Source organism: Bacillus rossius, chromosome 1, assembly GCF_032445375.1.
Source record: "Bacillus rossius redtenbacheri isolate Brsri chromosome 1, Brsri_v3, whole genome shotgun sequence".
Lineage (NCBI taxonomy): Eukaryota > Metazoa > Arthropoda > Insecta > Phasmatodea > Bacillidae > Bacillus > Bacillus rossius.
Window position 1 is genome coordinate 204,967,866 of NC_086330.1, and position 14,261 is coordinate 204,982,126.

At 38.6% G+C, this 14,261-nt stretch overlaps 1 protein-coding gene across 9 annotated transcripts in view; it reads left to right on the plus strand.

Annotated features, from left to right (window-relative positions):
- Positions 1-14,261, plus strand: part of LOC134527248 (glucose transporter type 1) — a 562,082-nt gene that overhangs the window by 357,497 nt on the left and 190,324 nt on the right. For all 9 annotated transcript variants that reach the window (XM_063359761.1, XM_063359758.1, XM_063359759.1 and 6 more), the window contains 2 exons: positions 8,856-9,016; positions 13,419-13,543. In XM_063359761.1, the coding sequence (XP_063215831.1) occupies positions 8,856-9,016; positions 13,419-13,543 (286 nt within the window). The remainder of the gene's footprint in view (positions 1-8,855; positions 9,017-13,418; positions 13,544-14,261) is intronic.

Here is a 14,261-nt window from a genome sequence, read left to right on the forward strand (position 1 = left end):
TGCATCGTAGTTAAAACAAAATTTTGTTTTAATTTATACAGTTAAAAATAGTAAGGAACATATTCACATATCATTATAATTTAGGTAACTATTCTATATGTGAATTAATCATGAAAATACCTTACAAAATGGCGGGTTTTAAAGCATGCTTACTTATAATAGGCCTTTTTATACATTTTTATATTGAACCCTAGAATACCGCACATAACATATATTTTGGGTTAAAGTTACAAGAACAGTGAGATACTTAATTACTAACAATATGTAGGCTACACTGATACAATTATGATTGCTACAATGAATATTTCAAACAACATAAAAGAAAACATCTGTTGTTTCAGTTAATATGCACACAACTGGCACTTGAAAAGCTCAACTAACCAAAAAATGTTTTCATAAATCGTATGCATCTAGGTACATAATTACATAACGAAGTAGTCGTTTTATTACATTATTCTACTATAACTAGGAAGTTACTCCACCTGGCTCCACTTGCATTCAAACATGCTAAATGTAACTAAGATTACTTTCTTGTGTAACTAGAGAATTTGACTTGGAATAAATTAATGTTGTAGATAAATTCAAACCTATAATGTCGGTTTTTAAATAAATTAAATGAAATTATACAGATGCTTTGAATAATAATATACCATTAGCTTCATTTTGAATACAAATAGTGAACGAACGGTGCGCGATTGTTAAAGTCGCTAGTAGCTAAAGTATTGGCGCCTACGGAACTGTATTTGATGTTCTGAAACATTGTTAGATAGTGTTATAAAGATAAGTATTAGTAACGGTTGTTCTTAAATTTCATTAAGATCTTCGGGGTATCGAATTGCTTCGAATCTGTAGGTTCCAACAAGTCTTTGAGCGATAAAATACATACACTTTCAAGTTATTTTCCACCAATAAGTATTTTAAATTTACTATATAAAGTATGTCAAAATTTATTTTGAAATGAAGCATAATCTTAGTAGAAAACCACATGATACCACAAATTAACGATTAATTGTTAAAGAAGCTGGAATAGTACTTTAGTAGTCATTGCAATTTGTTTTCTATTCATCTGTTCATGCGTATTTATGAAATTTTTAGACACGTGAGATTTTTTACAATGTTCTCCAGTATCATTCGCGGTGAAAATTACGATTATTGTAATGTACTCGCACAAAACAGAACAAGGGTACAATAGGCTTCACCACCAAAAGCAGTACACATTAAATAATTGAAGCTATAGCATCTCGTAAGATTCGTTTACCGTGCCCAAAAATTTGAAATACTCCTCACTTACAAATAAGTGTAACTATGTTACACTGCATACTGATACAAACATTTCGGGACCAATAACATTTTACGATGTAATTATAATATTCTATTAAACTGTACTCCTCCCCCGCGCATCCATGTTCCCCTCTGTCAAACCCTTAACACCCATTCACTTGCCTTTTATGGTAGACGCGGTATTTGCTTACAGCGCTACACCTTATATTTCAGGTCGCACGTCGACCTCGGCCGGCAGCTAGTGCTATAGCCCGTCCCACTCTTAGGTTGCAGTACATGGCTTATGGCGCGCGCTGTTGCCAAATCTCTAACACATTACGAATTTCAGGAGATCCGTGTCTTTGTAATTCGGATCGAACAAGAAGCATTTTAAGAAATCATATCATAATTTATAATATTTTATACTATTACACATATAAATTTGTAATAATGCCACTTTTATGTAAATTTCAAATAAAAACTACCTATTGTAGACGAAAATTTCTTATAGTTTTCTTTTATGTTCTAAAAATCCCATATATATATATATATATCACATTTTCATGGGCCCGATAAGTGCCGTATTTTTGGACAAGTCATGTCCAAAATGATAAATAAAATACGGTAATGGAAATTCTCGGTTGAGTAAGTTATGGGAAAAATCCGAACAATTGGTTCGAAATGGGGAAGATTTTTTGAAAAACAGAAAAATCGCAACAACTCCCATAATATGAATAATATCGAATCCGTTTTAACGTATGATAACTTGGAGTACCTAATGCCGAAAAATGTTTTCTAAATAAATTTTTGATACGACCAGCCATAACTGCATGGGTTCGAAAAAAAGTTTCACCGGACAAAAAAAAATGTAACTGCCTTAGTAGACACCTTATAAAATCTGTTTAAATTGTTTGTAAATATCATAATTATTTTCCAAAACTTTGTCTAAAACAATGTTTGATAAGATGCTTGGTGTTGAGAAGGATAGAAAAATAATTCAAAATTTTGTACCATGATCGCTATTAAATTCCTTCGTATTTATTTCATACATTTTACATATTATGTTCAAGAATCGATTAAAATATTTTTGTTGACTAAGTAAGCCATGTATTTTAAATTGCTTGTAGGACAGAACCCCACTTATCTAAACACACGACCCTGTTTCCTCTTACGACGGCAGCGCGCGCTCTTGTACTGATAAGACACATCTTTAACAGCTATTTCCACGGTAACTGTAGAAGCAATTGAGATGAAGCTGCTTTTAAAAACTAATTCAATTCATTGTGAACATTTTTCACGCTTATGTCCCCCATATATCTTTAATAGAAATAATAAAAAAAAATTTCCGCGGGTCAACATTTTGATGTGTCAGTTTGTGAGAAAATGCATTTCAAAATATTAAAAAAACTTATTTAAGTGAAACCTGTACAGTTTTTGTCTTAACATTTTTTCGGTGGCGTCCTAAGGCATTATTTATTAATAAAAAAAATCTGAATGAAATGCACATGTAGGTTTTTTTTTTTTTATGTGAAACATATCGGAATACTTCAAAACAGTTCGCAGCGAATAAGTTATGTTTTTTAATTTTTTCGGACACTAAAAATATTGTTAAGTATTCGAAATACGCATTGCCTGATGCGTATTTCTATTCTATACAATATGAAAAAAAGCTTGGTCCAAAAATTAAAATTTTAATTTCGTTTGATATTTGGCAACAACGCACGATGAAACAAGGACAGTGCTAACGGCAATCGGCGTTTGTTAGAGAGAGAGAGAGAGAGAGAGAGAATGCGCCCATTTACTTCCACACTGCAATCTAAGAGTGGGATGCTCTATAGATAGTGAACTGGCAGTGCAGTTGTGGCGTATACCTATATTTTGGACGTTTAGTATTTGTTTATACTGTGTTATGTGATGTCAGCAACAATTAACATTAATGTGTGTCCAGATGTAGCAATCCCAAATATGTTATGACCAAAAAGAGTCCTGGATAAATGTTTTAAATTCTTTAAACTAATGTTTTTAATAGACGCGATATATAATTGCTATGCTACGCTTATTTGATAAGTTTCCATTCACGTGTGACATTTGAAGACTAGTATTGCATAAGGCTGTACGAACGTTCGAAATTTCGAACTGGAACCGAACTTTAAAATAGTTCGGTTCAAGTTCGTGTCAACAAATTTGGGTTCAAGTTCGTTTTTTGTGACAACACTAGAACTTGTTAGTTTCCACATTTTAATAATACTAGAACTACGATTTTATGTATGCTCACAGCAAGGGCGCCCATATGGCAGTTTGTAAGGGGGGGCCATACTATAAAATAGTTTGTAAGGGGAGGGGGCAGACCTTCAAAAATTGACAAAAAGTGTCAAAAATTACAATTTGCCAAAAATCCTCAAAAACCCATACATTTTTTCCTCTTCCTGAAAGCTGGGGGAGGGGGCCACGGCCCTACCCTGCCCATGGGTATGGGCGCCCTTGGCTCACGGTTCCAAGGATGGCATTCGTAAAATCGCTGCCATTGTAAAATCGGGGCTGGCCCATTTGCCCCCCCCCCCCCCCCCCCCCTTTTCAAAGCATTATAGTAACGAGTACTGATTGTGATAGTAACGAATACATACGGGTACGCTTTTTTTCGTTACTTTTACACCTCTAGTGTGAACGTGCACTGCGCACTGGCCCGCCCCGCCAGCCCGGCGCCGCGCCGCCCGCCCTTTCCCGCGCTATCTTCCCACGCTGCGGCCGGTCTCGGATGCTACAGTCTCTGCGCTGCTGTTATTTGAAATATTCAGATACATGGAAAGTGTTATACACTCGTTTTAAAGATTTTGGAATCAAAAACAAACTAATATCATCAATTTAAAAATAAGTTACCTAACTTTTATTTTTCCGCCTTGCAGAAAGAAGCAGGTTTCCTTTGTCACTATTCTTTTTAAAACGCGTCTTATTGCCACCAATTGCAGCGTTTCCCACCTATTTCAATTTAAAAATGTGGCTTCGTGGTAGCGCGATACAACAAAACAAGTAGTGACGACCTCCGACATGTGCGACATCTGTTATGTGTTACTGCAATGAACCTCTGCGTGCGGAGTGCCCGACATCTGTGTGTGGACGCGTGAACTACGATGTGTAAAATTCGTTCTTCGTCTACCGATTACAAAGGTTACGGCGGAACAGATTTTTCAGCTGGTATTGCTTCTAAATGCATCCTGCTGTTTCTAACTCATGCACACATATGTGTTGTAAAATATTATTATTTTGTTTCCCATTTCCAATCAAATTATACTAGCATTCGTCTACTAAACTTCGCCGTTTTTAGAAATAATTAGTTAATAAAATAAGACGCATACCGAAATTTTGAGTAATAACATTTTAAGATCCATCCTTACTCTGTAAATAATATTTTACCAAAATCCAATTTATGTAATGGCATTTACAGAATCTGCTCCACCGCAAACATCGATTTTGCTGCTCGGAACCACATGTATCGCGCACTCTTAAATAGTATAGCCTCAGGCCTAGCGCGCCTGCGCAGAGCTCAGCCGGGAGGGGAAGCGAGAAAGGAGAGTGAGACGACGAGGCCCTGAAAGAGAGAGAGAGTGTAGACGGAGGGATGGAAGCCGGTGGCCGCGCCAAGACGTCATCGGCGATGTGGCGGAAGTACACATCAATTTGTAACAATAAACTTTAAATTAGCCATTAATGTTAACGTAATTTAGTCATTTCAGCTAATGAGTCAACATTACATGGAACTTATATGACCGTATGGAAACAAACTAAACCGAGCAAATTCTTCTGATTTTACCTTGTGTGCTTCATTTACGATATTGTCAGTTGTCTTACAAAGATTTCGTTTATTTTTCGCGATACTTGTAAATTTTAGAATTTTGAGTTCTAGGTTAAAATAAAAGGTTTTGACCGTCTTTTAAGTATATGTCTACAGGCTTTAAACTCGGCAGGGATGTTCTTTATCTATAGGCTACTAAAATTATAAAGCTGAAGAGTATGTTTGTTTTTTTGAACGCGCTAATCTCAGGGACCACTGGTCCGATTTGAAAAATTATTTCAGTGTTGGATAGTACATTTATCGTGGAAGGCAATAGGCTATATTATATTATCAATAACATAACGGATCCTTACTAAAAGTCCAATTTAGAATCAAATGCGTTGGAGGGGGTTAGATACAACATGCATTACACGTACGAAGTGTGTGTTGACAATGCAGCAGGCGCTAGAAGTTTATTTCCTATTGCCTAATAACATTGTTGCCACGCACTAGATGCCTTATCATTCTTAATTTTCCCATACAAGTAAAAAACACCCGTGTGATATTAACAACGAAGCAATCAGTACCCTCATAAGAGTTCAATTAGTATTTAAATACTTTTTAACACTTTAAATCGCAAACCTAAACTATTGTTTTTTTTTCTCTCTCTGTGTTTAATTTGTTTTTTTTTATTGCCCTTTTTTTCAAGTATATATATTTTACAGACTTGAAACTTCACAGTAATGTTCCTTATGTTACGCAGGATTACATTTTCCGAAAATTAGATCCCATGGGTGGTTAAAACCAGGCAACAGTGGGTACTTTGTCTGCATGAGAACAGGATTTTGCATTGTTCATGCCTTCTACGTCTCCATGGCAACGGGCATCGCGCGGCAGTGGCGTACCCACAAGGAGGGGCATGTATAATGAGCGGCACAAGAGTGATCTGCCTGTAGACTGCCGTAGCGAAGTACGGGTACATGAGTTGTACGTTGCGTGCACGAGTCGGGAAACCATCGGTGCTATTCATTTTCTCTCCGGTACATTATACAGCATTGTAATAAATTTTCACTGAATTTTTTTTATTTACCATTACTGTAAATGGGAGATGTGGCTTTTTTTTCCATTAGTATAGCCGTGAGAAGCCGGGTCGGGCAGCTAGTATTACATACACATTAACTGAGCTCGGTTTTTCCAAAATCAGCCTCCAAGGCGGGTTAAGGTAGCGTTAAAGATTTTGGCACATTATCCACCGTAACCCGACCTCTGAAACACACTAGATCGAAAAGAATATATTTTTAACATTTTCTAAATTTAGGGTCATTAACCTCTCCGCCCTCCGAGAGGGAGAAAGTCGAACACCGGGCACATTTTCTACCATAACCCAACGTCTGAAACACACTACATCGAAAATAATATATTTTTTTAAATTTTTGAATGTGCCCCTTTCCGATAACTCCTAAATGAAACGAAAATAAAATAAAAAAACATTGATTCTTAAAATTTTCGAAATTTTGAGTCTCTAACTCTACGCCCCCCCCCCCCCCCACCCACCCCCAGGGACACAGTCGAGCCCAGGGAAAATTCCCACCATGCCCCAAAATCATGGATACTTATAAAGCATAGTTATTATCCATAGCTCGAAATTAGTGGTTTTTTGACACACGTAACCCCCCCCCCAACCTTTTTTTAACATTAAATATTTAAGTTTTTTTAAAAATATTGTATTATCAGAGGTTCTTTATATGTTTGCAAAATTTCAACACATTCGGACGTCGAGAAGTAGGTAAAAATGGAATGGATATATTTTATTACATAGTCCATACATACATACATACATACATACATAGCATACAGCTCAAGCTATAAAAGCGTGGTAAAAAAGTGCCACTTATGTTTATGTGAAGCACATTTAAAAAAAGTTAGTAACAGCATACAACAGTACAAGCCTACTTCTGGCATGCCACTTGTTTGGATATCACCGAAACTTAATAAGCTTTACTGGATTTTTTGTAATTAAAACATTGAGCAAAATCCAACCAGTAGCACAAACTACCAATTGAAAATTTTTACTTTTATTGGGAAACCGGAACAAATTTCATGAAAAAGAAAAGCCTACCTAATAACACGCATTTATCCCTCGCACAAAACCATATTTTTTTCAGGTTTCTCCCCCAGCACAACTTACAATATATAATATAATTAAACACATTGGTGGGAAATGCGTTACCAGTATCTCGGGAGGCGGTCCCTTACGGAAACTGCTGTTACGAAGGCGATGCGGGTTCGATTCCCGCCGGGGTCGTATCCTGACTTTTCGCAAAGGGGAAACGTGGCGGACGTTGCCGTGAGTTTGTGGGTTTTCTCGCGGTACTCCCACCTCCACCGCCAAAGCATTCCGTTATACTCATTTTCCAATGCCCTCGATGTCACCTTTGAACCCCAACTCATGCTTTCCTTATGAAGTGCGCAGCCTTTTTCAATCCTCGAGGATTAAATGCACACTTCATAGTCGCTTTTAGAAATGGTATTCTTGCAAAGACTCTAAAACAATTTTTAATGTAACGTGGTTCCGGGGATAGTTTATGACTGTAACCTGTAATAATATGTAGCGGTCACACCGTCACACCTTTTTGTTATACAAAATGTCTTCCAAATTAAGGGAGATTTCATGCAGTTTTATTGAGAAGTTTAACCTAATGAATTAAAACTAGCCCCATTTAGCGCGTGCCTGGTGCAAGACACATCTTCAGTTTAAGTAGAAATGGTGCAATGTCTGGGAAGTAAGCAACACATCATGCACTCGTATGTATTAACACTTCATGCACTTGTATGTATTGTTCTGTGCATACAAAGAGCCATAAGATTCCAGTTGTGTGTGCAGTTATATGGATTGTTTTAGTTCATATCAAATTACAATTTTTAAAGTTCTTTGCAGTTATTTGGCTATTGTTTTTTTTTAATATAATTGACTTCATATATTATTTTTGAATAATACACAATACTCTTATATATGTGTTACTTATTTTTGAATAATATTACTTTAATATGACGTGTGGGCTTTCATACCCTTAGACCTTACGTGATTTAATATAATTACATAAAATTGCGTCTAACTATAGTAGATCTCCAGTTATTAGATTATACATTTTTGCCAAGGAAGGAGTAGAGTGTAACCACGATATATATTTAATATATTTTATGAGTGAGTTTCCTTTTAAATATAATTTTAAAAGAAAATAGATTTTAATTCTTAAACCTCAGGTAATTCACCGTTTACAGACAGAAATATAAGTTTATGTGGCTTGGAAATAAAACTGAAATTATTTTATTTTTTTATTTGTTTTTAATACGCTGATCTTACGTAAAGTGTTATATTTCGTTAGTTAAAGTAATAAATATATAATGTTACTAAATACATAAACTCACCTGCCAAGTTGGTATGAAATATATGATAGAAAAAACACTAGTGCAAACCGGCATTAAATATAGACTACATGGAAACACAAGTCCTGTCGCTTCTGTGTGAGACATATCTGGCCATAATGGGGAGGAAATGAATTATTTAAGCTCTCTTAGAAGAACAATAATCGTTCCTTATAGCTAGGTTGCTAAAATTTTCTCATCCCGTCCTCGCTTTTTATTATTTAAAATCCAGGACGGTAGAAGTCCGAACACACGGACCCTACGTCCTTGTAGCAGATTGTCTTCCAAGATGTATTTTCTTGCCAAACCAAGAAGCGATACCTATAGTTTATTTAAGAAATGAATACTGCATGTGCACCGTGGGCATGGGTGAGGTGTGCTGACAGGCGTGTGGTTGCAGAGCATCGAGAACTTCATGAAGGACGTGTACAAGAACCGCTATGGCGAGGACCTGCCCGACGACTCTGCCAAGCTGCTGTACTCGCTTGCCGTGTCGATATTCGCCATCGGCGGGATGCTGGGCGGCTTCAGCGGCGGGATGATAGCCAACCGGTTCGGCAGGTGAGTGCGGCAGCATTCTCCGTGCATTTGCACCTGCGTGCAGTCAAGTAAAAACACATGTCGGTGTATTTTCACTCCTTGGTATATGAATTCACATATGGATGCAAATTTGTAATTTCACATATTATTTACTGTAATTAACCGTGTATTTTAACCGATGCCTGTAGCAAAGTTTGGTTTTCTAGAAACAATGTACAAAATTACATTAATTCTACTTATTTAAAAATTAAATGAAAAAGTAAAATTACTTAACATCGCAATCCATACAAACACTCAATCTTCGTGTTTAGTGGCAGTCGGGACAAACTTCGCAGATGGCTCGTGAAATTTGGGGGTTGTTTTTAAATTCATTTTCTTTCTGATTACTTGCAGCCAAAAAGACTTCCCCAGCATTTTCTATTCGTATCTTCTATTTTTTATGTGATGCATCCTAGCTCTCGGTATACGGCATTTCATGAGAGTAGTTTCGTCAATGCGACGGAAGTCAAGGAACGGAAATGTGTATCAACCACGGTGATGCCATCTGTGTCGGATGGCGTATATAGTTGAAAATACAATGTGCGTATATTTATCATGCTCGGCATTATTTTAGAAATTCTTAGTACATTTTGTGTCTTGAGTTTCGTATTATGAGTGTATTGGTAACATTAGAATACAATCATGTTCCGTTGCTGAGGTTGGATGTTACACATCACTGGCGAGTGCTGAAAGACTCGTACACATTTTTTTTTCTTCCCACATTATTGAGCATATGAAGATGGAAGCATAATAGAATAATAAAACCAAATTTGACTGAAACATTGATTTTAAATTTTAAATGTAGTCATATATGGATATTGTTTGTTAGGTGCGCACTCTTAGGTGCCTTTCCCTACCCCATGTCCGCTGAAACATATTTAGTAAAAAGTATAAATTTTAAAAAATGCAATCAGTTTATTTAACTTATTAAAGTACCTAGCTTGGCTTCTGGGTTGTAGGCGCGTCCTTCGAGAATAATTGACCAACGTTTCGGTCGACATTGAAGTCGTCATCATCAGGGAGCTGTTACCTACCTGAAAGACTCGGCTAAAATCCAGAAGCCAAGCTACTTTAGACAATGGCCGCGAAAGCCTGCGAACATCTTTAACTTATTGTTCATTCAAACTTCATTACAATAATTCGATGAGTAATGATAAAATAATAATAATTGTGAGAGTGACTGATACAAAAGTTCGTGGGCTCGGAAACTCGTGACATTCATATGTGGTTCGTGAAAACGTCGCTCAAGCCTCTGGCATTGGCCCGCGCCTCGCAGCGACCGACGATACGCCTCGTGGAGAAGGGATAGGGGCGAATCTACGAGTTAACCAGTACTCTGCTTCTCACAATATCTACAGAATTTTGGCTTTTTTTAATTCAGTACTGCTCACCTCATTTTCAATTATCGTAGCGTGAAGTGGAAAACGGTAAGTTAATGTGGTGGTTATAATTTAGAAGCAGTATAATAATATATATTGTAGAAGAAATAGTAAGGGAGTATTTCAGTACTCGCCAGTGAAGTGTAAACATTTAACCTCGGTAACGAGCAATTTCGTGTGTTATCGTGTTCACGTTGCAAATAAGCTTATGATACGAAACTCGGACACGTAGAATTCTTTAACAATTAAGAGCGTCAAAAATATGCTGATAAATAAAATATTCGCCCTTAAAGTAACAAAATTTCTGAACGCGAATCACACTCGTTCTTTCTGTACCCGCCGTTAGAATTCACTGCATGAATCATAAATACTGCTTGCCACCATAACGCGCAGATAAAACCACGAAACAACCGGAAATTTTAAACTATTAGAAATGGCTCCGGCAAAATCGAAAAAGACTTGAAAAAATCCTAAGCCCCGTCTTGGGCTTGATTTTAGACAAGGAATTTTGTAAAAAATACTGCCCATATTGTTAAAATTCACTAAATGTTTGTACTATGTGCTCATAAATAAGTCAGGCTGGGGGAGGTGGAGAGGCGAATCTCTGCTGGAACATATGCGTTAGTGATCACTGCCATTGAGGACCCAGTAATGTGTTAAGAGTGCAGAACTAAAACAAAATTGTTTTTATTTGAGCGCTAACAATCCTTTGTTTGTATGGTCCAGGTATCCCTCGCAGGTTTTTAACCTGTGCTTTATGCGATTGCTACTTGACAAATGATAATACATTGTTATAGGCAACCAATAATGATAATTTTGGGCATATTTATGATGGTTATATACTGACAGTGGTGCATTGCTACACGTGTCCGCACCTCAGTCCTAACATTCTACAGAGTGCCGACTGGAAGAAAAATATATGAAACTAACTTAAACTAGTGAGGTGATGCGCTCTAGGTGCAAGGGTGTTTCGTGCCCATCGTTTTGACTGCTCGAACCGACATTCCAGGACTACTCTGGCACACGAGAGTCGACGGAGAGGAGATAATATGCACCACAACTGCCTGGGATTAATCAGGAAGGACATGGGACAGTCAGTATCATGTGTTCGGCCTCGACTCCTAAACTTAATATAGCTGTCAAGTTGCTTCGTACCCCGCAGTTCGTGCCCCGCAGTTCGTGCGTCGATCCAGCTGAACAATGGTAGTGCATTGCTGTGTGTGGACCTCGGTGCGACCATGATTGCTGAGGCCTAGTTCACACGGGCCTTATAGCTAATAAACACTCCTTGGTGCCTTGTCTGGAAGCGACTTTGTTACGTGAGAGGCAGCCAAATATGGAACCAGCTAGTTCAAGGACTTGTATAACCCTACTATATAGCGTGGTATGAGGATGATATAGTTGTTGATATATTTATTGTAAAAGTCCAGTTAAAACTGACGCGGGTCGGCCTCCTCAGAGAGCGCGAAAACGTGTCTGTGTTTTCCGGCGCCAGCTCTCCGAGAGAAGCCTCCCCTGGGAGACGAAGATGAGGCAGTTCAGCCCATGTGACTAACTTACGTCGAGAAAGAGACAAGTAGCAGGAAGCGAGTCAATGTGCCTAGTTGGTACACTTGTTCGAGCCCTTCACACGTCTTTCGCGCACACGTGGACAGGACAGGTAAAGCAGGATAAACTGAGCATATTTGAATGGCGATGTTACTGCTCCTATTGTAGCACCGGGCATTCGGCGCCACTACAACCCGCACGCACAACAACACACACAGGAATTTTTAACTTACGTGTCGCTTGCAGTCTGAAATATAGAGGGTTCGGCATTTTCCTGTATCTAGTACCCTGGGGTCGGCCGGTCTCGTGCACACGAAGCCTGCCCGCGAGCGGACGGCGCAAGGCACAACAAATACAGGAGGAGGGAAGGTTAGGTCCCTTCGCTCAAAAGTAAATACTGCGGTGCGCGGGAGCTCTGCTAAGAGAAGTTACATTAAATATGAGTTATGAACCAGAGATACTGGGGCTATCCTAACAGCGTTAGACCTCGATGGTGGCCGAAGCTGAACTGCACACAAGGACCCCGTGACGTCACTTCCGCGCGCATGGAGTAGAAGTGACGTCACAAACACAACTTTCTTTAAGAATCTGCCGGCCAGTCTGTTTTAAACATATCCTGAAAAACACATATACACAATTTACACTAAAGATCATCTCGGTATTTCTCCTGTCTAAAGTGGTCTCAAAACAACATGAATACACTATAGTTAGGCCATCCATTGACCGCAGTAGTCAGATGCAGCAGGTACTGCAGTTCGATACTGCGGCGCGCCGTGGTCGGTGCTGGGACTCGAGCTTCGACAATTGCCCAGGGCAGTACGACGTCGAAACATACAGAAAACAGTTCAAAACACCATTATAAAACATTAGCGTGAATTATTTTACGTAAGGAAAGTCAGGGGTCCATAGTTAGTGCTCTGTGTCCAGGGCCGCAACTAGAGTCTCTGGCACCCGGGGCATGAATGGATTCATGCGCCCCCCCCCCCCCTTTTTTTTTTGCATATACCACACCAATAAAGTGTGGGGTCCGGGGCCCTCCCACGGAAAAATTGTGCTATTTAAGCATTTTCCATACCTACATGTAACAGTTTCTGTGCTACTGTAACTTCCATGCATGAACCCACTATGTCCATAAAGTAGTCCGTATAATCACTAGACTTGTTCATTAAATATGTTGAGACATTATATTGTAAATCAGATTAGACATTCCTGGCATGCAAGTTAAAAAACGTTTTACCAGTTACCAGTTGTAGTAGGAATTACAATGCAAGCGATTTCGGCGCCCCCACAGCTTTGCGCCCGGGACGTATGCCCCGCTTGCCCCCCTCTAGTTGCGGCCCTGTCTGTATCAAGCATAAAACAATTTCATTTATAAACACAAGTTACTCTGTCGCCATATGCTGCTCTGTACATAAGCTTGCGACACAGAACTATGTCGTCTGCATGTGATGTTGCAGGAAGGGCGGTCTGCTGCTAAACAACGTCCTGGGCATAGGCGGCGCGTGCCTCATGGCCTTCACTAAAGTGTTCTACGCTTACGAGATGCTCTTCCTGGGCCGGTTCATTATCGGCGTCAACTGTGGTGAGTGCTTGTCCGCCGATATGCAGCCGGTTCAGTGCAGATCAATCTATCTGTTGGTGTAAAGCTGGACTCACACTGATCCATCCGTCCGCCAACCACTTTTCTATTGTAATACTGCAAACAGACTAGAACTCTTAAATATCGGTGAAAATTTATATTGTATAACTAAATTATACTGCCGATAATGAAAGTTAAGCACTTAATAAATCATTAAACTCAATTTTTTTTCGCTCGAAGATATTTATTAACATAATTTCAGTTGTTAAAATATATTCAAACGTAAGTTAATAACATTTAATGGAAGCAGCTAAACAAATAACTATACAAAAACAGTTTAAAATAGTAAATGTTGCCGGTAATGGGTATCTTGCCAGCCTTTTGGAGGTTATTTCAGTCGTCCGTCCGACCTTCGAAAGTTAAAGCTTGGTAAGGTTTTGACGGACAGTCGGATGGAATTTTCTGGGCCATCTGATTGGTTGCAGGTCACGGGACGGACGGGTGACGGACGGATGAGTCGGATGATTGTGCGTACAACTTAACTTTCGACGGACGTACTGATAAAATTTTAACCTCAAAAAGTGGGAAATTCATTGTCTTTATTTTAAAAATAGTTTTTAGTTTGTTTATTGGTAAAGCTGCTTCCGTATTATGTCTTTAACTTGTCTATGAACACGTTTTTAATTTTAGATTTGGAACAAAAATTATCTGACACACACGA